This window comes from Lichenostomus cassidix, unplaced genomic scaffold (genome assembly GCF_008360975.1).
Source record: "Lichenostomus cassidix isolate B80296 unplaced genomic scaffold, HeHo_3.0 HiC_scaffold_45, whole genome shotgun sequence".
In the NCBI taxonomy this organism is placed as follows: domain Eukaryota; kingdom Metazoa; phylum Chordata; class Aves; order Passeriformes; family Meliphagidae; genus Lichenostomus; species Lichenostomus cassidix.
In genome coordinates this window covers 377,948-402,670 of record NW_028147789.1, presented here as the reverse complement: position 1 = coordinate 402,670, position 24,723 = coordinate 377,948, and the positions used below count along the sequence as shown (strand labels likewise).

Sequence of the window (24,723 nt, the reverse complement as noted above, 5' to 3'; positions counted from 1 at the left end):
ACAAAAAAATAGGTCAAATTCACTTGAGAAACATTTTCTCTACCCTGATTCAGAAACCAAACAACTTCAAAACAATACAACAACAAAAACCAGCTCAAATCCACTTGATAAAGTTGGATACTTGCCAATGACAACTCTTACCCTTTCTCAGGTGTCACTAAAAATAAAAAAATTAACTCCCCTTTTTTGCACTCCAAGTTCTGATAGCCAGAGTCCCAACAGAGTCCTCAAAAAATGAGTTTGGAGGGCTTTTACCTCTCAGCCTCTATCAGGATCCTGTCTCCATGATGCCAATTTATGTCACAATCCACTTATAAGCTGACACGTGATGGTTCATACCAGCTATGATCTCAGGGTGCAAAAAGAAAAGAAAATGCAAAAATTCAAGAAGTCAAGGGAGTTAAATTTCAATCCAAGGGGGAACTTTATTAATTTAGCCGGTAAAGCGGCCTGTGATAGAGAGAGAGAAAAAAGTTGGGGAAAGATAGGGAGAAAATGGAAGGAAAGGGGACTATAGCTACCACCATGGGTCCACAGATGTCTGGCGTCTCTGGGGGTCCCATCGAGAAGGCGTTCCTCTGCCTCTGCGTCAATCGATGTGATCTCACGGTGGGGAAGATCTTCGGAGTTCAGCCACTCCAGAGCTGTCTTTTATGCTAGTCCATACACCTGGTCCCTCCTTGCCACCTGCCTTTGCTCCCCCTTAATTCTTGTGGAAATATGCCAGACTCCATTTGGCAGGGCCAAGGGAGGAGTGTCCGAGGCATTGTTGGCTATGGAGGCAGGTTTTCTCACAATAGTGAATAATGGGTGTCAGGGTGACCGTTGCAAAGCCTTTGTCACACACCAGCTTTGGCAGGGACAAGGCCTTTGCTCTGTACCAGCTTGGGTAGGTACAAAGTATTAGTTCCATACCAGCTTTGGGTAGGCACAAAGCATTCTCTGCGTAAGTTCTGCACCTGCGGTTTCTGATGAGAAATGTTGAGACAGAACTTGATTATTTGATCGACCCTTACAACGGAACACTCCAGCAGTGTGCTGTGCAGCTTGTTTGTTCACTTTCTGCGCACAGCCGGAGAGCAGCATAGCTTGTCCGGAGCTAAAGCGCACTTTAGGGCGAGAAAGCCGCGAAGGGCTCACTTCAGCCGGGCAACGCTGCGTGCGGAGGGGGGTATTGGAAGAAAGCCTTCTCTTCACCTGCTTCCTTCTGGGACAGCTCCAGCTGCTTGAGATCTGCACACCTGAATCTGTGGCAAGCTGCTTTTCTCCCGTTCTCGCTGCCTCCCTCTCTGTACTTTGTGCCCTGCAGTGCAAGTGCTGCAAAACTCTGCTCTCCAGGGTACTTCCATCCTTTGAGAGACGCGAATTACTCTGATAGCTGACACCATTGGGAAGGGCACCCATGGTCAATTCCCCAGAACCTGGGCCCAATACTCACTCACGCCAAAAGATCTCACTAGCAGCAGGCACTTTGTCCTTGCGGCACACAAACACACACCGACACACACAGTGAAACTGGGAATACAAGAGATCAAATACTGACGAAGATTGAATAGGATAGGGCAGACTGTGGTGATTGGGCACCAGGATCAGCAAGGAAAGTCCACTGAGTAGCCCCTTTTTACCATACAATCAGATAATGGTTTGGATTGGAAGAACTCTGTTCTCCTCTGACCTCCATAATGAGCTGGCACATCTTTTACCAGAGCAAGTTGCTCAGAGCCCTGTCCCACCTGACCTTCAGTGTTTGCAGGAATGGGATATCCACCACCTCCTTGGGAACTTGTCACCACAGCAATTATCACACTTGTTACCACAGCAACTACCAGAGCAACTATCAATTTAGGACTCCTTCCTAACTGTAGTACGACAACAAGCAAGGCTTGAACCAGTTGTGATGCTCAGTTGCCATGGAAACCAGCACTAGGACCCCATTGCTATGGGCTTGTGCCATGGAATTCCAGAGCTGTGATGTTCCCATGGCAAGCATCAGCCAAATGCACTGTTGGTGCCCAATGCCATGGCAACCAGACATGGCAATGCTCTGCCAGTGACTGTTTCCATGGTAACCAGCACGTGGGGTGGGTGTCATGCCAACTGTCATGGAAACATGTTGCCAGGGACCGTTGCCATCGTAACTTCACTGAGACCTGTTGCTATGGTTGGCTGCCATTGCAACCATTTCAGGTCCTGCTCCTAAGGCTGGTTGCCATGACAACCGACACAGAGACACCCCCCCCCCCCCATTGCTGCAATTTCCGTAACAACCATCAATAAACCAGTTGCCAAGGACCTTGTAAAAAACTTACATAAATCATTTGTCATGGAAACTATCCCATAATACTACTGAAAGGTCAGTGTCATGGCAACCACAATAAAAGCCTGTTGCTACTGTTGGTTGCCATGGTAACTATCCCACTGCCTCATTGCCAGGGCTGGGTGCACAGCACTGACAGTGTTGGTCCCAATGTTGGCGGATGGGCACTGGGGACTGGTTTGGGCTGGGGGGAGTTAACTTCCTGCCCAGGGACTTCTCTGGGGCCGGGCTTGGATTTGGGCTGGAAATGGGGGGAAAATTCCTGGAGGTTTTTGTTCCTGCCTAGATCTAAGGCCTTTCCTGTTTCTCATCCTGCCCCACCAGTGAGGGGGCTGGGGAAGCACCACCAAGTGGGAGGGACACAGCTGGGACAGGTGACTCCAACTTGACCTCAGGGGATTCTCAGACCATGGGGAATAAGAATCGGTCTGGAAATAGGGGGGAGAAGGAGGAAGAGGGGGGATGCTTGCAGTGATGGCGTTTGTATCCTGAAGTCACCATTCCCTGGGATGGAGCCTTGCTCACCTGGGGATGGATGAACACCCACCTACCTGTGGGAAGCAGGGAATGAATTCCTGGTTTTGCTTCCCTGCAAAGCTTTTCCTTCCCCCATGGACCTGCCTGTGCCTGAGCCTAGGAATTTGGTCCCTTTTGCTCTCCAGATTTTCCCCCATTCCTTGGCTGCTCTGGTGTCACCACAACCAGCAATGAAACTGGGCATGAGGGGCAGGGGCCAGAGAAAAAGACACTCAGAGAGACAGCTGGGGACTGTTGCCATGACAACAAGCCTAAGGCCCTTCAGTACATTGACAGAATCAGGCACAGAAACAGGCAGATATGACTTTATACCCTTCCCAGCTGTTTGCATTTCCGGTAAGCTTTCTAGAGTGTTGCTGGTAACATTTTTGTAATTTTTCAGATGATTTACACAACACCTCACAGGACACAGTCATGCTATCAGGACAATTATGTGATATACCATGGATTCATGTCCCTGGAAAATACCAAGGTTCTAATTGATTATTTACTTGTTTGAGTCTAGATGTGGGCAGTACAGACTTCAATTTTTAGCTGTCAAGTGCTCATGGGAAAGCACAGTATATTCTTCCAGATCTTTGCAGAGTATTTGTTAGTTACGTACAATAACAAATCTTATTAGCACTGCTGCTCAACAGCTCAACATAAGGAACCCAAACTACTGGCCTATCCATAAGACTACACAAGAAGAATGCAACACGTATGTCTTGCTGCCCACTTTGGATGGATTTGGGATTTTGATTTTTCATTATATTCCAAGATACACTTGTAGTTTTCTTATTATCTCTAGGCTCTGAAGTAGGGTTTGTCATTGTTGTGAAACCAAGATTAATCAAGGATTGACACAGAAACAGATATTCTAATCTATCCTTACACTCCTGTTGGCACTTCCTGTCCCTAGGAAGGCTGTCTGGTGATTTCTGTCTGTGTTCAAATAATTTAAAGCAACAACATTTAGCCCCACACTTCATTTTTCAGATAAACAATTTAATGACATCTTAACATTGTTTTCACAATTTATAACACGCATACTTTACTCCTTATGAAGATGAAATATTTTTAAATACAAGTAATTCTATTGAAACTTCACTTTTAGAAGTTTCAAAATGGTTTTAACATACTGAAAACAAAATAGTCTAAAAAGACAGGTCTAACAGTACTTAAAATGCAAGAAAAAGCAAGAGGACTTCAGGTAAAAGAGCATACATTTAACAGCAACATTTCTTTCACTAAATATTACGTATTTAGAAAAAACAGGATAAATTAAAAAAAAAAAACCCAGAAGTTCTTGAAAAATGAGGATTTCTAATGCCAGAAACAGCTTTGAAACAACTTTCTATGTAGTTTTATTTATTTCAAAATTTAAAATTGGATAATTTGTTTCCCAACATTTTGCAGCACAAGGGAGGAAAGGTGGGAATGCTCTGCAGGGGGTTGTAGTTATAGATCTATAAAGTTTAGGAATGTAAAGGAAATGAACACAGTATTGAACACACTGAGTATGACAGAAAAATGTAACAAAGTACTAACCCTGACAGAATAACAACCTTGTGGTGGCACTAGGAAGTAGTGCCAGGGCACTAGGTATTTCTGCATTTAAGCAAAAAACTTTACAACTTCTTTAATTTTTCTTTTCCTGTCCATTTTGGAAACCGAAGTCCATCCTGCCTCGCGCATTCTCCTCATGGTTTTGAGTTTCAGTGCAGAGCCTGGAGATTTCACATTGGATGGAGCTGGTGTCTAGGAAGGAAAATAAAGCCCTCGATTAGTTTCTGTAAGCAATTTGATTAACTGTCTGGTTTAATCTTACAAAAGGCTAACATACCTTTTTTGGAGCTGTGGAATGTAATTGTGAAGCTTGAGGATAATCTTTGTACAATTTTTTAAACATTTCTTCTTCCGAGACTATGCTCTAATAAATGAAAATTTTACTTAGTCACACTATATTAAAAATACTTTTTCTTTCCCCCTAGGGACACTAAACTATGAAAAAAAAAAGTTAAGACGTCATTATGAGGTATAACAGTTCAACAAAAAGACCATAAATTATGTACATACAACTACTATTCCAGAAAGAACCAATTAAGTAAAAATATACACACAAATACTGTCTTGAATGTGGGAGCCCAAATGCTTTATCTTTATTCTTAGACACAGCAGTAAGGACAAAGAACTGCTCAGTACTTGACTTGTTCTCTGACTCTTACCAGGAGGTCGCTGTGCTCAGAGCTGTCTGACCTAGTATCCAGCTGGAGAAGCACTTTTTGCTTTTTCCTTATGCTCTGCTCTGAAGGCAGGTTTGTGCTTCTTCCACTTTGCAGTTTATCTATTGGAGGAGTCTTTATAATGTATGTCTGGGAAAGAAAATGTTTAAATTTTTAAATTATATTTTATGGTGTAAGTACAGAATCTAAACCCAAACTCATGACCCAGCTAATTGTCTGAGTGTCCAAGAAAACACCTGAGAGATGTGGTGAAACCATTATCTTTCCATCCAAATGTGAAGCAAAGACCCAAATATCTTTGGGTGGGGTGGAAATATCCTTTTTTGGTTGCCAAACAAGGAGAATGAACAGGAAGCTGTGGAAGAATTTAGTTTCATGGCACATTGTATCTAAGTTTTTCATGCTTATCTGCAGAAATTCAGGTTATTCTGAACTGTAGCCACTACATGTGGACTATATCAAGCATCTAAGAAAATGGAAACAAACAACACTGGAGGAAAAGGCTTTCAACGATTGATAGCGATATCAAGATTCATTTTACTTAAAATAGTCTTTTCATTAGATATTAAACTTCTCAGAAACATTGCAATGGTCCAGTGCAGTCCTTTTTTAGAAAGAGAACATCAAAACAGTAGTGGATTCTGTTGTTTCAATATGAACACCACAAACAAACTCCTGACAGGAAAGAAAGGTAAGTTCTGCAGTCAGAAATATTTTGATACTTTGACAATTTTTACAGCTATATAACCTTTTTTCTCTTCCATGGAGGAAAAAGTCCTTTACAAATGGACACTTTTAAGGCTAAGTAAAACAATTCCAGAGACATTATTAAATTCACAGTCCCTCTGGGACAGGAATTGTTGCTGATCTGTGATAACTGACAAATTTAGTAACTGAGTAAGAAAAATGACACATACTGGGAGCCCTTCCACGAACTGCTATCTACCATGGAATGGTATCGCCCTTTAAAATAGCTTATTCCAGCAAAAAAATAAATGAGCATCGGCAGAAAAGTAAGAAATACAGTCAGAAAAATGCAACAAGAAAAATTTACTGTTAGGAGTTACAAACCTTCAGTGCTGGACTGCCCAAGGGGCTTTCTGCAGACACCGAAGGAGGCATTTTTTTCTTTTCCATTGTGTTGACTTCCATAGGAATATAATTCGGGGACTTTTTATTTTTTACATTGATAGATTCTCTGTCTAGATCTAAACGAGGTTTTGGAGTCTCAGGAACAGAAGTTTGTATTTTCTAAAATTAAAAAAGGTTTATGTTATAAGCATTCCAATGTCTTTTGTTGAATGCAAATAAAATATCATGGTACTTCAATTAGATTCTACACATATAAGTATTACCAAAATTTAAAACTAATTAAAAAGTTAAAGTTACCTTGTGTTTCTTTTCACTTTCAGGAATCGTATTTCGAGAGTGCTCTTTCACCAGATTCTCCTAAAAAAGAGTTACGTGATAGGAAGTAAATATTTTATTTGAATTCAGTTGTAAAAATCTTCTTGGTGTAATTACAGAACACAGTCTACAATCATACACTGTTACAAAGTTTACACAAATATAGTTTAGTACAACCGTAGCATTCAAAAGTCATTATTTTTCTATTCAGTTTCATTTCTTCTACAACTTCTCCCAGAGCATAAGCCCAGGCCACACCTCTCGCCCACACTGCTCAGTTAGTAAGAAACTCCACCTTTTCTTCAATTTCTGCTTTCAGTTGTTCCTTAAGGGACGACAGTTGACTTTTCAAACACGACAGCTCATTTTCCTAAAAACAGTGAAATAAAGGATAGGGTTAATTATGCACAACCTGGAAAAAAGAAAACAGTCCAAAGTGAGACAGTAATTAGTAGGGATACTCATCAGAAACAAAAGATAATTCTATTTGTTTTTCAAACCTGTACTTGAAACTTTGTTTTAGCTTGTTTTTTAAAAAACTGATGTACTACAAGAAACAGGTACTTGACCAGAAATGTTCAAGGTAAGACCTTAAAACACCTGGAAGAACAGAGGTGGGAGGGCAGAATCTAACTATTTATAACAGAAGTTTCCTATTGTCAGAGACTGAAATAGTTCATGCCTCAAACATTGATATAAAGTTTTAAAGAAGCCTCCCTGAAGATACCTGACTGGGACTTTGGACTGAGTCAAACCGCTGAGATTAGATAAAGGGAAACCCTATTGTTCAGTCATCTCAGGCTGAGGGAAAGGAATGCATCCACAAAGGCCAAAGCCACCAGCTGCACTGAGGATCATCCCTGGCTGAGTATTGGGGGGGGGGAGAGAACAGCTTACAGAAGCCAGGTTTGCACAGACTTCTCCCCCGGCTGAGGAGGGGAGGAGGAGGTTTGGAGTGCATGGCGTAACCTCTGGTTACACAAACTGGCCCAGCTGTGGAATCCCCAACCCCACAGGCCACATCCACGGGACTTTCACGTAAGAGGCAGCTGAGGGGGAGTCACAATCCATCAAAGACCCCCCAAATGCTAGGCCTTGCACCTCAGGACTGCAGGTGATGCAAGCAGAGTCTGCTGCTAGAGGCTGCCCCTCGCCTAGGGGGACATGCCTGCACATTGCCCCTGGCCTGAGTGTATATTAACCCATGGCATTCTGTGCTTTTGGGGGGACCATCATCACCAAGAAGACCAGCTGGAGAGGATCAATGCAACATCGCTGGGATCCACGGATGGTGATGTTTTCTTTCTCCCTCTTTCTGTCCCCCCCACCTCTTTTCCTACTTCTCTTTTTTATCTCTTTTCCTCCCTCTCTCTCTCATATTTACTATCAGATAAAACCCATACTATTGACTGGCATATGGTCTCGTTTGCACCTTAATTCGGGCAGAGGTGTTTCCAAAGAACCTTAATAATTGGATCATAACACCTATTCAAACTGTAAAGTCAGATCATGACACACTATCTGGAAGTGTACACACAAACACAATGCTACTCCAATTTATTTTTAGAAACATTTGCAGTTTTTAGTGCCCAGAATAAGATCTGTAAGAAAATAAAATCAAACCAATTAGTGGGCTGATTTTTACTGTTCAGTCCCACTAAAGCAGGCAGTTAACCCCTCCCCAAGTATTAAACAGGAAGAAATAAAATATGATATTTATAATTATATTACACTTCAAGGACATCAGCCTCTCCACTGAATTATTTAGTATTGGAAAGTACTCCTTACCAGTGCTCTTTCTGATGATAACTGCTTTTGCTGTTTAATTTTATATATTTTTAACTCTGCATCTTTTTCTTCAACCATTTTATCATATTCAAGCTGTGTAAAAAGAAACAAACCAACAACAAACTCAAAACATGTGACTAAATATTACAATTATAGATCTACCTAGTCTTAAAACATCAGTCATTTTTTCAAACCAGGCTCTTCAAAAGATTCACAAAGCACCATGAACAAACACTGATGCTTCTGCAGAAACTGTAAAACAGAAAATGCTCAATGCAGTATTATTTTGTGGACTGGCAGAGAGTGCTTTATCCAGCAGCATATGTTCAGCACATAAGAGCTAACTGTGCTATTTTTATTAATGGTATCTGCTACTGCAAAAGAGAGTAATAGAAATGTAAACTAAAATGTGTCAAGTTGAACTGCTGACGGTCACTACGTAATCTCCTCAGAGAAAGGCCAAACTGATACGAAAAAATACTGCATTCAGATGGTATCAAAGAAAGCCTGAATAAAAACTTTAAAATCCTAGAAATTTTGATAAATTTAATTTATCTGCCCATAGGCATGTTTTCAAAATCTGAAAATTAATTTAATTTTAGGTGATGAAAACTCAAGCATGTGTTCAGCTTCCTTTTCCCAGATTCAGGACTTTTTCTGGTTTTGAAAGGTTCTTAACATGGTACCACACATTACAAATCCCAGCAATCAGTAGAATCTCCTACCTTGTGCTTTTCCATAAGTGCCACCATTTCAGTTATCTTATGCTGACATCGGATATCAGTTTCTCTCTGTATCATTGTTGCTTCATCATAAAGTAACCTCATCTTTTCTACCTGTTAGTAATAAATTTCATTTAATTCATTAACAAAACTGTATTCTTTTTTCTTAGTTTAATTTCTTCTTCCCCCTGTGGGTGCAAAGTATGTGTAGTCTCACTTAGTCTTCATTTGCTTTTAAGATCCTTTTCAAACCTGACATCTTTTATGCAGATTGTTAAAATGGGAAATAAAGACACATTAAAGGTACATTCATGGCAGTTCATTTCGAACCAAAAGGCCAATTCAAGCACTCTGCCCTAACATTGCTTAGCATTACCAACAAAAAATGTGCGGGCAGAAAAATATTAATATGGGAGAAGTTATAATCTAATTTACCTATGCTAACTATACCAAGAGGAGAATTTCTTTGAACTGTATCTCAAAAAAAGGATTTTTAAATTGGGTTCTTATTTTTAAAGACACATTTAAATACTTCAACTTAAGCACCTAACATACTTTTTGCTCACAGGCATACACAAGAAGTTCCATTTATGTTGATAAGACTGAAATGTAAGAGCAAGGACTCTGGCCAATAAAGCTTAATAAAAACACTATAAAAAATTAAATTGCACTAAAAATTAACACCTCTCACCTCTTCATGAAGTTTGTTTTCGTTCACTTTTTTTGTTTCTATGTCTCTTTGATATGTGTCAACTGCTTCCTTATGTTGCTTGTTCATATTTTCCATCTCTAACTGCAATTTATTCACCTTTTGAGAATGCAGAATTGCTGACATTATTTGTTTAGAAATTAATATGCTAATAATTATTTTTAACCTCTTATTTTTGACCAGAAACATTCTATTACTTTTCAGGTATATGATTAAACTGTTTCCTATTTAGAGATCAGCTTTTTTTTATATAGAATTGGACTTTGGCCTGAAGTTAAACAATAGTCAAAAAAACAATGGCAACAGCACAATGGGGAAGACAGCCCTAAGTAGCCACCCTAAATGTGGTGAATTCCTTGGAAAAAAAATACAGATGGAGATTTTATTCCCTCTCTGGTAAATCTATATAAGATTTTCACAGGTTTTATGGTATATTTTCCTCCCAGCCGTGCATTTTGATTACAGTTTTTTCTTTTATGTTTCTCATAGGAATATCCTCAAAAAAGTCCACTTCTTTCTTCAAGTGTGGGACCCAAAGCTGGACACAATATTCCCATCAGAGGGATTACCACTGCAGAACACATTTAAAGAACAGCCTAAAGTGAATAATACTTTTAAATGCTTTTCTGTTACAATGGGGTTACTGAACCCTGTTCAGTCCACTATCAACTAAGGAAAAAAGAGAAGGGAACTGGTTAGAAACAATTCCTTGGGATGTGAAGTCCATATATTTTAAATGCCCAATAGCCCAGTCTGTGCTCAGTGATTAAAAATGGAAGCATCTTCTGAAAACTATGGGGTCATTCCTGCAAAGTCTGTATACCAGATTCGCAAACCAATTCAGAATCTATTTAACAAGTATTATCATCGTTACACTGGGACTTAGAACACTCACTTCACCTTCTGCATGTTATTTCAACCTACCTTCCCTTCATAAATACTGGTTTTTTTGCTTTCTGCAGTAATTTTCTTTTTCAGCACCTTATTCTGTTGAAATAAAACAAAACAAGCACTGTAATAAGTTAATAGAATTATGTAATGGTTTAACTGAATCAAGGATGTCAGAATCTTCAAAATTCCAGCTTTCATCTAGCAAATAACTCTCTGTTGTGTGTCGCTGTTGAGCAGCTAGCAGAGTAATGAAGGCACCAGTTCTCAGTGGCAAGAAGGAATGACCTTTATTGTTTTGATTTCATCATATATATAGAGTTTTCAAAAGTCACCCAGATTGGTCGGTCAGAAGCCTTCCCCCAGGCCTGATTGGCCAGGCCTGCACTGTCCAAGTTCTGGGACACTGTTCCAACAACATCCAAACTTTATTTATAAAACACAAGAAAAATTCTCATGGGAAAAACCTGTGCTAGCCACAGTTGTGCAGTTCAGGTTCTAGAACAATTCTCCAAAGGAATGCTCAACTAATTACTGTGATAATACTGTGTCTTCGTGACCTTAAGAAAGGCTCCTCCTGAGCAACAACAGGGCATAACAAATAAGGTGCAGAATGGTAATTAAAACTAAGATGCTGCTGGCAGAAGGTGTGAAGATGTCACGACAAAAAATACAAGTTATATATTTTTTCAGTGAAGTTACTACAATTTATGTTAGTGCAGAATTCTTTTCTACTAGTGAAAACTGAGATAGGTCCTTGCTACTACAAGTACATAAATAATATTAGGTACTAAATAAAAAAGTGAAAGTTTATTAAAGATATTATTTTTGAAATTGCTTTTTAAAAATTAAGGATAGTTTAACAAGTTCTTCCAAAGAGGACTCCTTAATTTGCTCAGAGTTAGGATAAGAAAGGAAAATTTTTAAATCACATAGATGTATCTAAAGATATCACAGCAGACAAAAACTGTTTAAAAGTAAGTCACCCCAAAATACCAACACGTTTATGTATTTGTGACTTTTAAAATCTGTACACACCTCCTGCTGCAACTCTTCAATGCATTTGGTTTTATTTTCCACCTGTTTCTTTAAATTATTCATCTGAAAGAGACAGTTCCAACATTAATTAGTAAGTCCTAAAAATTACTCCCCCGTGTTAGTGATTCCTGTCAACGTTCTCAAACGTGCACTTGCACCAGACTGGTTTATACCAGTGGGACTAAACACAAGCTGACATGTTACAATGGTGGGAGTTTTAGCCATAAAGTACTTCAAGATGTTAATTAATAGCCATGAACCAGTTCCTTAGTGGTTGTACTTAAGAAAGAAAAAAAAACCAGTATCTTCACAATTTAAAAAATAAACTCGTATGAATTTCCCTACAGTCCATGAAAAAATTAATTTTCCCAATTATTTTTTATAATCTTTGACTGCTTTTCCTTTCATGAAATTTCATTTTCAGTACTCTTAACCTGGAATTACAACTGTAAATCTTTGACTTTTACAATGAAATTTTGAAATTTATTCTAATGCTAAAAACCCCAGGTTGTTTTGAAACTATAGAAATAAAGTAAAAATATTGGAATCTATTTTGGCTAAAACTCACATTACACATAAAAAGCTAATCCAGAGCCCATCCATCACTCAGTGGCTATATAAAAGAAAAGAAAAGCAGGTTCTCTGTTTGCCTGAAATCAAACAAATCTTTAATATTAAACTTCCAAGCAAAGAGTAAACATCCCAGTGATAGTCCTTGTTTTTTAAAACAAGAGGGCTCAGCGTGTGGACACAAAATGACACAATAGGCAGCAGCCCTGAAAGAAGAAAGTATCTGGCAGAGATCACATCCCCAGGCAGAGCTTTGCAGAAAAAAATCCCAATAAACATTTTACATTTGGATTCTGTCCTACAGGTTATGTAACATATTTTCACAACAAAGCACATGACGTGACATACGTTTTCTTCTCTTTCATCCAGTTTACTTTTAATCTCTTCGCCCGTCTTTGCCATTTTCTCCTTCAAAGACTCCAGTTCCTTTCTAAGGGCCAAAGTAACAAACATTAGTAAATATTTACTTCTTACCTTTAACTTCTTTCCAGTACTGCTAATAAACCCTATTTTATTTTCGAAAAAGAGCTCCTAATGTTGATGGGAACTTCAAAAGCTGTTCAATGAAAATGTTCTTAAAATGAAGCAACATGCCCGGTAAGTCAACATGTGAACAGTCTATACTTTTTTTTTAAGTAGGAAAAGCTTTCCAACTAACCTAAGGAAAATATATCCTAACCTGGAATATTGTAAAGCAGCTATGAAACATGGGAGGTTGCCTGTCTATTGAACTGATGGTACAGAGACTTCTGCAGAGAGTAACGCTTACTCAGTTTCACCTTTTCACATTTAATCCATAACCTTGAACTTCTGTTTTAATTTCCTTCACACCTAAGATGTCTAACACAAAACAGGACAGCTTTTTCTATGTAATATAAAATTGTGGCAAAAATTGTTCCTGTAGCAATAGGTATTTCTAATCTGAGAAAATTTCTACTTGGCCAACAGCAATACTGAATAGCTTCTGTTTAGCTATATAATCTAGAAAAACATTAATAAAAAAATCACAGAAAGCAGCATATGAACACACCTAATTATTTGAGTCTACTGCCTTTAATAATATTGGATATTAATATTTTTTTTTTACTTGCCTTAGCTGGTCATTTGCCTCTTCTAGGTTTTCAACTAACTGCTTTGTATTTTCTTCTTTCTTCTTACTATCCTAAATAAAGACCCATGTCAGCAAAGAAATAAAATTCTGACTTCTTAGAAAATTTAAAGGCACCCAAACCACACTGACCTCCCTTATTCACAAGTGTAACTACATTTCTTTTCCAATTCAAACACAAAAAATATTTCAAATACTCTACAGAACCAGTTGCAGTTGCATGTTGCAGTTTACCATCTGATTTGTAGTTTAAATTGAGTATTGTCCTTTAAAAACAGCTGGAAGTTTACAACTTACCTCTTGTCTTTCTTGCAGTTTCTTGAGTTCTGCAGCCACAATATTTTTCTCTTGTGCTATTTGTTCTTTCTCTAGTGAAAGCTTATTGAGACACACTGTTAACTGTTCATTCTTTAACCTAATTTAAAACAAATGACCAAGAGGAATAAGAACATGCATCCTGAAATCTCCTTTTAAGTTAAATATACCTATTATCAAGTGTTATTCCATGCTGAAAAAAGTCCAGGCCTATATCTGCAAATATAAGCTTTGCATCAAAGTCACAGTGGTACAAAAAGGTGACAGAAGAAGGAAAGAAAACCAGAGTCAACTTTTATATAAATATAATGGTTACTGAAGATGATGTAGTTCAAAGCAGGATTAGCAACAAATTCAGAAACTTTCTCTTCCTGTTAACTAAGTCAGAGAGACATGGAACAACTACATGTTCCATAGAATACATACAAATAGAGAAAGTGTAATTTACAAATATAAGTATATAATTAATGTCATACTGTATGGTTCAAAATTTTCATTAGAAAACAATCATAGTTCATTTCACTGTGTATTAAAGTAACTTCTACATAACACCAAAAAAAATTAAATACTATATTTTCAAAATGGTCATACGCCTCCTGTTCAAGATCTGTTTTCAGAGTCAAAAGCTGGTTTAAATAATCTTGTTCCTTTTCAGCTGTACTAGTCAGTTGTACTTTCAAATCATGGATTTCCTTCTGCAGAAGGAAAAGAAAGAGTTTTGAGTATACACGTGTAAACTACAAGACATGAAAGTTATCAGACATGAACTGACAGCACAAGACTTTCAGAAGAACCAAACAACATCCATGCCATGGATTATCCAGACTGTATCTTTACATATCTCTGGTGGGATATGGAAGTGGTGTGAGATAGTGAACTCTGACACCAGTGCTATACACGTCCCCCTGCTGTGAGTCTAATTAACTTTCTGCAAATTTACTAAATTAGATTCCCTGGACATAATTTTAAATAAAGACATTTGCTTCAGACTTCATAAGCTTTTGCATTCATCTAAATAAAAAGACTAAATAAACATCAGAGAATTCCAGTACTATATGATAGACTAGAAAGGCAGTTGAGAAGGCTGTGTCCTCATCCGTAGTAGAGCTACTGTAGGAATGCAAGGGGCAACAGTCAGGCTTTCACTCTACAGGAGGATAGAGGATGTCCTGCTGTCACTGTCATAAGCAGAGCAGCTCAGGGTGGGACACTGGTCTGTGTGCTACTTCTTAGGCACTTGTATACAAGTCACAACGCGTAACTGCACTATTTATAAAAACATGTTACTATTGCCCTTTTTCCACACCTCTCTGATTTGGAGAGCCTTTTCATTTCTTTTTCTCTCTCCAAACTTTTCTCTCTCTGCAAATTTTCTACAGTTGCCTCAAGATCCTTCTTCAGTAAAAGTCCTCCAATTTTCCCATTTTAGAAAATTAGTGAAGCTCAGTTCAGAACACTCAACGCACAGATTACAACAAACGAGGATGTGGTAAAACGCACACCTGGTTTCACACTATCTTACTTTAGTTGATACAGTTTCTTGTTAGACTTGTAAATATAAAATCATAATGAAAATAAACCTCTATTAAGAGTGTACTTCATATAGCTTAGACTTCTGTGACAAAAAATGGGCCTGTGTCACAGTCCAGTAGGGTTCACAGAGGTCAGAGCTAATTACCTTCCTATAAGTAAGAAAAAAATGGGAAAACTTTATATCCAGAGGGAGTGGCATTTGAATAGGCATCAATGAAGAAGGAAATAACCAAAAATCTTGACAAGGAAAACCAAAACATAGGAGACAAGAAGAAACAAAACACAGGAGACAAGAAAAACAGTGGCAATAGACAAGTTCTTCAAAGAAAACACTGAAATTGTTTATGAGAAAATTCAGTAGAAATGTTAAGGTAGAGTAGACTTGTGCTTATTTATGGCATTTAAGATAATTAAAAAGCAAGAGGAATTTCATATGAAAAGCAAATGCCATCAGACTAATAAAAGGAACATTTACCAGAGTTTCTGACAGCTCTTCAAGTTGCCTTTCTTTGTCACATTTTAGTTTAGTCATCTCTTCTACAGCACATGAAATGTAAAATTACCATTAATATTTTTCATATTTAGCAGGCATTCACCCTTTTGTAATACCCAGTTCTCAAAACTTTTTAGATTAAGTTCAGAAACTGTAAAACTAAATTATTACTTAATCTAAATGCAGACTTGAAAAAATGATTAAGAAATACATTAGCAAATCTGTATCTGAAGAGAAACTAATAATTTATCTTAAATAAAATTCAGAGCCTATTATGTACTCCACAATTACGGCTTCAAATAAACCATGGACTGTAAGACCAGAATATTCTCCAAGTATTGATGCATCTGCATGGTTCCAGAAAAAAAAAAAATCTGAACTGCGGAAGGTACTCACATGGATGAGTACTCACACAGCTGAAAAGGGAAACCAGTTATTATTATCTTCCAAATGTCTTCTGTATGCACATTCACAATACTGGCATTTTTTGCAGTACTCAACACCAAGGTCGTGTTTGGTGTGGAATTCTCACAGGTATCATGTTGCCTTGTTCTAGACAAGCGTTAGCAGTTCACTTTTGAACAGTCCTCTGTAGGTGCCCTCAATGTATACCGGGACATCCAATTACAATTTTCATTTGTCAGATGAGGTCTAGGGCCATGTGCTGCACAGCAGGAAAAGAGTCCTGAAGGCAGATCTCTTACTATGGGGGTTAAGGAGCACATCCCTAGAAACCACAGGATATCAAATCAGTATTTAAAGATAACCTCTGAGAGTGTCATTCCACATCCAGCATGAGGAGGATCTACAGAAGCCTTAATGGGAGGGTTTAATCTCTGCTACAAGCTACAGAAGTCACTCCTGGCACCTGCAGTGCTACTGGTCTTAGCTGGAAACCAGAATTACTTCCCTGAGAATTCAAGCATGGGATGGTCTTACTATTGGAGCCCTGCACAGCACTGCCAGTACCAATGATCACCCAAGAAAAGGGAGTAAGAGGAGTAAAAATAAATTTAAGCAATTCCTGACAGACACAGGTACTGTAAAATAATTTCTCCAAGTGCTAGAGACACTCAATTTCCAGAAAACAGAAAACATTTTTATTACTCCCTAGCTCATTTTCTGCCTTTCTACAAGCCTTACCCAGTTCAGCAGACTTATTTTGGAGCTCCAAGGTAAGCAGCTTTGACTCATCTTCGTACTTCTCTGATCTAAGAAAAGGGTAATTAAAAAACTCCTGAATGTATAGTACAAAGCACGCATTTGAAACTTAAAGAACAATAAGTCTTACCACAAGCACTTAACATTTACCTTTCAACAGGCAGATGATATAGCTGCCTGAAACACGTTATCAAATTTCACTTTTACAACTTCAGAACACGAGACATAACAGTAAACAAATACATACTTACAGAAATCTGCATTTCTTAAAGACAGAATTATGAAAGTTGGAGAGGGCAAAAATTTGCTTTTTTTATAGACCAGCATCAACCAGAACAAATAAAAAAAAAAATTACATTAAATTCTCTTTAGACCACTGTGTCAAAAAACCTCCAAATTTCATCTTCACTTCCAATTTTTCTTGGCTTTGTCATAAACTGCAACCTGTAAGATGACTCTTTGAATTTAAATTCTTTAATTTACCTCTTTTCCTCTTGTTGCAGCAAGCTTTTCAAATTGGCAATAGAAGTATCAAGCTCCTCTGTCAGAGCTGCAAGCAAAGCCTTAGTTTTCTTACATTCTTCCTCCTGTGCTTCCTTTTCTCCCGTGACCTGAGTTAATGTTTTCACCGTAGTCTGGAATTCAGTTTCTAAGCTCTTTTGAGTAACCTTCAAAAAATACATAATTTCTAAACATGCTTTGCAACAAGCAGTTTCAGTTGTTGCACATCTAAAGCATCCACAATTATTTATGCAAATACCCATCTAGTCTATTTATACTCTAAAACTATAAGCAAGGTGTACCTCTGCCTTTTGCAATGAAATTTTAGCCTCTTCCAGCTCTGCCCTCAAATGTTCTTGACTGACCTGGGATTCCTTTAACATTTCTTCTTCACATACTAAGCAAAAAAGATGTATGTTTATATTTTTAAAACTAGGATATTTACTAAATAGTGCTGCTAAAAATGTAAAATTACATACATTTATAGAATTTAACAAAGACCAAAGGTACTGACATCATATACTATAAACATACTGAATACTGATGGCTTAAAAATATTGAAAATCAAGTTCTGAAAAGTAAGTTTCCTCAGGCACCTACGTGACTGTAAATTTGCCAAACTCAAGCAATGTATTTTCCCCTGGCAATCTTCAAAAGCTCTCATTGTTTGACTTGCCCTAAAAACTACCCTGTTAGTCCTGATCCCACATGAGCAGCTTCTGTTCCAAACAAAAATAAGGCCTTCAAGGCCCCAGAATTCTGCTGACGACCAGTAACAGAGTAAAATTATCATAATCCTGTTTCCTGTGCCTCTATAAACAATTAAACATAGCAGACAGAACTCTTACATTTTGCTTCTATTAAGTCAGCAATCTTATTTTGTGATTCCTGCAGCTGAGCCTTGATGTCTTTTATTACACCATCTTTTTCATCTCTCTGTATGGTAAGAGCTGAAATCTAGCAAAATGGAAGAAGTATCACAAGGAAGTCAGGAAAAGTGACAGATACTGATTTTCATTTGTACCCCAGGTATGACAAGCAGACATACAGCAGTCATTCAAGTTCAATAAGGTTGTTGATCTTAGCCAAATATTGATCAAGTCACATTACTCTGAATAAAAAAGTTCTCCAGTTCAAAATCAAAACATGAATTCCAATAGACTAAAGGTAATGAAACACCACTAAACTTAGCAGAATGTGACTTAAATGCAGCTTCAGCTGTTATTTTTGTCTTTTTTACTTATGCCCAGAAACACTCCTTGGCTCTTGCATTGCCCCTTTAGTCACAAATAAAGCTGTACATTTTAGATGGTAAAACTGAGCAAACCTGCTTTTCCTTCTGACTGACTTCCAGTTTGCATTCTTTTTCAAACTTGTCCACTTTTTCTGCTTCTTCTTTTACTTTCAAGATACAGTAATATCCATAGTTAACATTCTGGCTGAAATACACTCCAAGTTCAATACAACTTCCAGTTTAAGATTGCTTGTAATTGTACAGCTGTACAATTTGTTTCCTAAGAGTAATTGTTGAGGCAACGTTTGATATTATAATAAAAATATCTTTTTAGCCAGCTTTCCACAGAATTAGCCCATTACTTCATGTTTGTTATAAGAAACTAACAGAAAAGAACATGTGAAAATGAAACTGGAACATAGTAGCCTATATATATATAGAGAGAGAGTAATTAGTTAAAGTTTCTGTAGCTATACACTAGTGCATTATCATTTAAATAAACTAACTACATCAAATAAGTATTGATCTCTAGAGTGTACTTCATAGACAAAACTTGGACTTTGAGTGACTATTTGAAAAATAAAGTTCCAAATTTGGCCCAGTGGGACAGCAATAGAAGGGGCCAGACAGCGAATACAGGCAGCACAAATAAAAGAGGATCCCAATGTCTCAGTGTGACATGTTCACCATTCAAGCACTTCACATCTGTCTGCCCTGACACACTGCATGTGCAATAAAAGCTATGGAGTACAAAATTGCTGAGCCAGCAGCATAAACACAATGAACAGAATTCTCACATTTGAAACTCATTTCCAATCTGTCGTTCTCTGCTTGCACACGAAGCTCTTCAAATGCCACTGTCATTCTCTAAAAAAAAAAATTTAATATTTGAAGTTCAATATTGGAAACCCTGGAAGTTCTCCAGGGGCTGCTGCCAATCTCAGCCATTCTGAGGAATCATCAGGTCAGTGAAACAGAGTCCAGAAAGAAGACAGAAGTTCTGGAAGCACTAAGCACATATCACACAGATCACATGGATCTACATCCCACACGCTGCTGCGCTTTCTCCAGTGAATGTGCTTTGTATAATGCAAAAATAATTCTTGAAAAGGGACTGAAAACCTGACTTCCTGCATCACACATGACATGACATACACACATGATGGATACAAATAGTATCCCAACACAAGCACATAACTCAGCTCAGCATAGCCACATAGCTCACATTCCTTTTATCAAGTTATGTCACTTACTTCTATGCTGCTATGAAGTTCCTCATACAATTGTCTTGTCTCTTCTTTTTCCTGTTCATCTATCAAAGCAAGAAGGTACAAGAAAGTTTTTCTTTTGAAAAAGAATGTCAGCTGTCCAAGTCATTATGCCTAATCAGCATAAAGAATTAAAAAAGGAATTATCAGATCTTTTCTTATTAAAATAAGTCATTATTAAACAAGGTGCCAAAAGTTATATAATCTAGGGAAAATGTGATTTCCATTGAAACATCCAGCAAGCTCAGTTTTTAAATTTCCTTCCCAATATAAGTTTTTCTGTGAAAAGTGTAATTCTGGATCCATTTAGGTAACTATATTAATTCTTATAGTATGACTGTTGTTGAATAATAATGAAATATTTTATACTATTTAATAAAAATGTCAGTATTTTATAAACTGTAATGTAGGGTTTAGCACTGAATTTCTTCCTATCAGCAAAGATATCTATGACAACATTATAAAATTGCAGCAACACTCCATGTCCATATTTTCCTTCTTTCCTTTCATTTTTGTAATTGATAGTATTTTTCCCTAAGAAAACAATCTCTCTTAGAGAAGAGAACAGTAAGAAACACAGCTATCAAAAAAGAACAGTACATCTATAGACAGGTGCTTCTAGAATTAAGGCTAAAAAGAAACAGACACTTCCTAAGTATCCAGGATCAAGTTAGTAAAATTTTAAAGAATATAGTAACAATTCCAAATTGCATATAAAGTAAAATTCCCAATCAAGAACATGTTTTAAATCCTTAAGAATTTAAACCTCATTAAGTTCTCCAGCTGTCTTGGCTTGGTCAGTTTCGTGAGAAGAATTCTAGTTACTCATTTTGCCTTGGGGTTGAGACCTTTTTTTCCCCACAAATGTGTAACTGCTCCAAACAGGAAATGCCAGCTCTGGAAATTTGTTAAAGAGTGCTGGGAATTTAGAGTAGATTCTACTGTCTAAAAACATAAAGTGCCACTTCTTATGTCTTAATGTATTCACAGTATCTGGATGGGACTGAAAACCTTCAATGGGCTGATCAGACTTGAGGAGACCTGCACTGCTCTGGAGTGGCTGGCCAGTGGCTGGTCAGGGGTGCTGACACTGCCTCAAACCTGTGTCAGTGCTTAGGCATCCAAATAGCCCCGCGGCTTGGAACCTTTCAGCAAACAATTATACTGGCTTCAAAAATCCTCTGGATTTAAGAGCCACATCCAGTTGATGTCATCTGGAGAACATATCTGGAACAGCACAAGAATTTTTTTTTCCCTTCATGAATTTAGAACAAGCTAGAAGTACATTTACTCTCACAAATCAAAAATAAAAAAGCATTTACATTTGCTGGTCTTCTCTGTGAAGTGAGTGCAGGTTTCCTTGAGCAGATTACACAGATGCCTCGAAGCAGTGCTTCTAAAGGAGGGAAAAATACCATGTTTTCACAGGAGTGTACAGTACTTTATGTACCTAAGGAGTAACAAGGTAAATGACCTTCACAATTTAACAGCTATATGAAACTGCCCACATGAAAACTGACTATTTTCACCACAAAAAAAACCACAACTGGTTGCGTTACTTACTCTTTCAAGAGATCTTCATTTTCACATATCTCATCTTCCAGTTTTAAACTGAGTTTTTCATTTTCAAACTAATTTCATAGGGAAGAAATGCAAAAAGACATTGTTATTGAAAAATATATTAGAAATACACTTCAACGTCTCAAATCCTGCATGAAAAAGTAATTTTGTGCATCAGCAGACATCCATTTTATCTGGTATTACATGCTGAGTCATCTTTTGCATTAAAGACATAATAATAAACAGTAACTTACTTACAGGTGTATTCTTCATACACACATTCACACAGGACAGGTGCACACACCTTCTCAAAATAATAATTTTCTCAAGGCACAAACCAAACTGCAACACTCTTTAGTACTTAATTGTACGAAAAATATCATAATATTAAATCAGAAAGCACCTAACTTCATCTCTTCAGTGTATAGTATACAATACTGGCCTGCAGTTCTTGAATGGCTTTATTCTGTGCTTCAATAATCTTTCTATTTTCTTGGAGTTTTCTTTCTTTCTGGTTTAGTTCTGATTCCACAGTCAGTTTCCATTGCTTGATCTTCTCAGCCTCTTTGTAGAGTTTTGAGAACAATTCATTCATTGTTTCTGTGTTCTATTAAAACAGGTTCCACAATTTAATCTCAAACACTGTTTAATTAATATTGTTGTAGATAACATATTTATCTCTTGGAAACATCACAAGAGTAATATTTTTCCACACAGGGTGATGTAAGCTCATGTATGATCAGGAGCCAAAGTTTAAATCTCTGTGCATCCACTATGTATGTATCAAAAGGCATTACAGAGCACATTGGAGACACAAACACAATGAAATATCCCGAACTGCCTTCAGACACCACCAAATAGATGGTCTTAAAGATATGGATAACTGCAGTCCACCAAAACCAATTGAAGTTTTTTCTAAAATTATCAGTGGAGACAGAACTCCTAGTAGGTTCTTCACAGCACTTCTTTCCTCTCCTTCTGACAGATGCTGCTGAGTTAAGTAAAAGCATCTTCAGAGACTTAACTCTTAACTTCAGAGACTTAAGAGTACCTGTGACATTGCCGATAACACATACACAGAGCAAGAAGAAAAGCCACCCACGCTTGTGCTCCTAGAACACCTTGAAACTGTTGTGCAAGCAGTGCTGGACCAGTGGTTAAGGCAGGTGAGCCCACAGGGCAGTTTGGTTTACCGATGACACCCCCTAACACCATCTTTCTTTGAAAGATGTGAAAAGAAAATTCTGTGAAAAGAATCCAAACCTTGAGAAAACCACTAAATTAATTGTTTTATAGATAAAATAAAGTCAGGCAAGGTAATTGGGATAATCTACTTCAGTTTTCCAAAGAATACTCTGACTTCAATCCTTCTGCCCTTCAAGAGACTATTCAGAACCAGTTCCACAGGAGCATTTAAGTGTTTAAATTTTACTCTGATTAAAACTCGCAGACTTCACAGGCACTTCAAAAAAAAGAAAAAACAACAAATAACCTTGCAATCACCTTAATTTTTAAAGGTTTGTCTCCAGGCATGTTCACTAAATCACAAATATCTCCTCTAAGTGATTCAGCTTTAAACAAGAGATAGAAAACATTATTCCCTTTTAACTACTTCCTTTAGCCCTGAAATAACTACTGAATAATTCTTTAGGCATTGTTTGGGAAAAAATTTAAAAGGCCCCAAGAAATTAGATATGCAGAGTTGATACTTAGCTGACCTCTTCATCTACTTCAGAGCAAAGTTTTACTTGCTGTGAAATTGTATCTGAAACATGAAGAGATTTTCATTAATATACTTCTAAAAAAAGTAACAGTGAAACTGTATTTAACAGTGTTACAGATATAAAACTGTAAGACTACTACCACAATTAAAACTCAACAACATCAAAAAAAATAAAGAATGTGCATGGCAAATGTTTATTTTAGTCTTACCTGAATCAGTGATTTCACCCCGGTTCGACATATCGAATGGCAACTTAAAATCATCATCTGAGCATTTGTTAAAACCCTGCACAAATTTAAAAATTATGTTTTTTATGGTACATTTGTAAAGAAGGATTATAAAATCCCGGAAAAAAAAAAACCTACAGATGCTGTGAAAATAGAATTTTTCATTAATAAAGCAGCTGCCTACAATTTTCAAAGCCCAAGTTATTGGTAATGGCTTTGGAACTTGCCTGCTTCTTCCTTCACAGTGGTTTATTGAACTGTTGTTTTTTTTTGCAGTTTGCCTTATAGACTATGGCCAAAGGGGAAGCTTTCAATGCAGGGGACACAGCAGCTCCTGCCTGTCTGTGCACTGGTGCATGGTAAAGGACTCAGCAAGCCAAATTACTTTTTTGAAGACCAGTAGTTGGTATTTCTGTTTTGCTTTACTTCCAAGAGCACTTCTAAACCATATCTGATCATGTTTCAGCATAAAAAATATTGTTTTACAAGGTTTTTAAGTCACAGAAGTTCATCCTGTAAACAGCGCAACTCATCTGCTGTGAGAATATCCCATCTGAATCTCAACCCATTTCATAAGGAGCCTCGACATGAAAAAATAACTTGTTGAATTTCCATAGCTCAGTGTGGGCACGGAATATTTTCACTGTACGCTTGATCTGGTGAGAGCAAGACATCGAGGCCAGTGCGAGCATCTGAGTGGGACATTGCTCATTCTCTGTTCTGAACTACCCATATCAAACGCGGATTTATCATCGGTGATGTACAGTTACAATACAGAGCACATGCTCGAGAAGACGATTCCCTTCAGTTTTGATAAAAAATAACCCCGAAAGCCTTTGATATTCAAACTGAAGGTGTTCCCCCGGCACCAGTCTCGACATATGAACACAAACGAGCCCAGCGCAGGAGCCGGTCCTGCCCAGCTCGGGGCTCCGCCAGGGCACTCCCCGCTCACAGCACTGTTCCCGTGTCCCCGGGGAAGGGCCCCCGAGCTTTCCCCCGCCCCCTCCTCAGCCACGGCCTCCAGAGCAGCACAGCCCGAGAGGGTGGGCCGGGCGCATTTTACTGCCGCGGCCCCGCGGCCGAACGCTCACCTGGGATCTGCCCGCAGACACCTGCCCAGCGCTCAGGCGCGGCGGCACGAACAACTTAAACCGGTGTTCTTTCTCCATGGTCCCGATAACAGGGGGGTGGGTGGGCTCCGGCGCTGAGGGCGGGCGCGAAGGGCGGGAAGGGCGGGAAGCTGTGCCGCCCCTCAGCGCAGGGCGCGCCCGGCGGGGGCGCCGCCTAGCGGAGCTGCGCCCGCCTCAGGGCCGGCCTGGGCGGGAAGAGCGGCGGCCGCGGGCCGACCGGGGGGCTCGGCTTCCTCCTCGCCCGTGGCCACCAAAGGGGGCCTGAG

At 38.3% G+C, this 24,723-nt stretch overlaps 1 protein-coding gene and 1 long non-coding RNA gene across 9 annotated transcripts; one reads left to right on the top strand and one right to left on the bottom strand.

Annotated features, from left to right (window-relative positions):
• The first annotated feature begins 101 nt into the window (after positions 1–101).
• On the top strand, positions 102–6,571 carry LOC146420852 (uncharacterized). The gene is made up of 2 exons (XR_014848928.1): positions 102–2,691; positions 3,237–6,571. It is a non-coding gene; the product is annotated as an uncharacterized LOC146420852 (long non-coding RNA).
• SYCP1 (synaptonemal complex protein 1) lies at positions 3,814–24,577 on the bottom strand. 8 transcript variants are annotated; one of them, XM_085047967.1, is made up of 29 exons: positions 24,419–24,577; positions 23,307–23,382; positions 23,093–23,139; positions 21,817–21,981; positions 21,378–21,445; positions 21,137–21,210; positions 19,800–19,858; positions 19,344–19,413; positions 18,640–18,713; positions 18,161–18,269; positions 17,615–17,709; positions 17,295–17,479; positions 16,794–16,861; positions 15,633–15,694; positions 14,216–14,319; positions 13,607–13,724; positions 13,289–13,363; positions 12,550–12,627; positions 11,632–11,694; positions 10,630–10,692; positions 9,688–9,804; positions 9,000–9,110; positions 8,275–8,367; positions 6,782–6,856; positions 6,469–6,528; positions 6,151–6,330; positions 5,062–5,208; positions 4,680–4,766; positions 3,814–4,594 (listed from the first exon to the last, which is right to left on the bottom strand). In XM_085047967.1, the coding sequence occupies exons 1-29, from the start codon at positions 24,494–24,496 to the stop codon at positions 4,451–4,453; spliced, it is 2,745 nt and encodes a 914-aa protein (XP_084904093.1). In that variant the 5' UTR covers positions 24,497–24,577; the 3' UTR covers positions 3,814–4,450. The 8 variants fall into 8 exon arrangements, with proteins under 8 accessions (XP_084904093.1, XP_084904094.1, XP_084904097.1 ...); XM_085047968.1 differs by lacking the exon at positions 9,688–9,804; XM_085047971.1 differs by lacking the exon at positions 21,817–21,981.
• Positions 24,578–24,723: the final 146 nt, after the last annotated feature.

Bases quoted from the DNA above. Each gene is read 5' to 3' on its own strand.
- SYCP1 (XM_085047967.1), bottom strand. From the start codon at position 24,496: ATGGAGAAAGAACACCGGTTTAAGTTGTTCGTGCCGCCGCGCCTGAGC. The intron at 18,270-18,639 runs GTTTGCTCAGTT...CCATTTTGCTAG, and splicing joins TCAGTCAGAAGGAAAAGCAG to ATTTCAGCTCTTACCATACA. The intron at 8,368-8,999 runs GTAGGAGATTCT...CTTTTTACACAG, and splicing joins CACTTATGGAAAAGCACAAG to CTTGAATATGATAAAATGGT.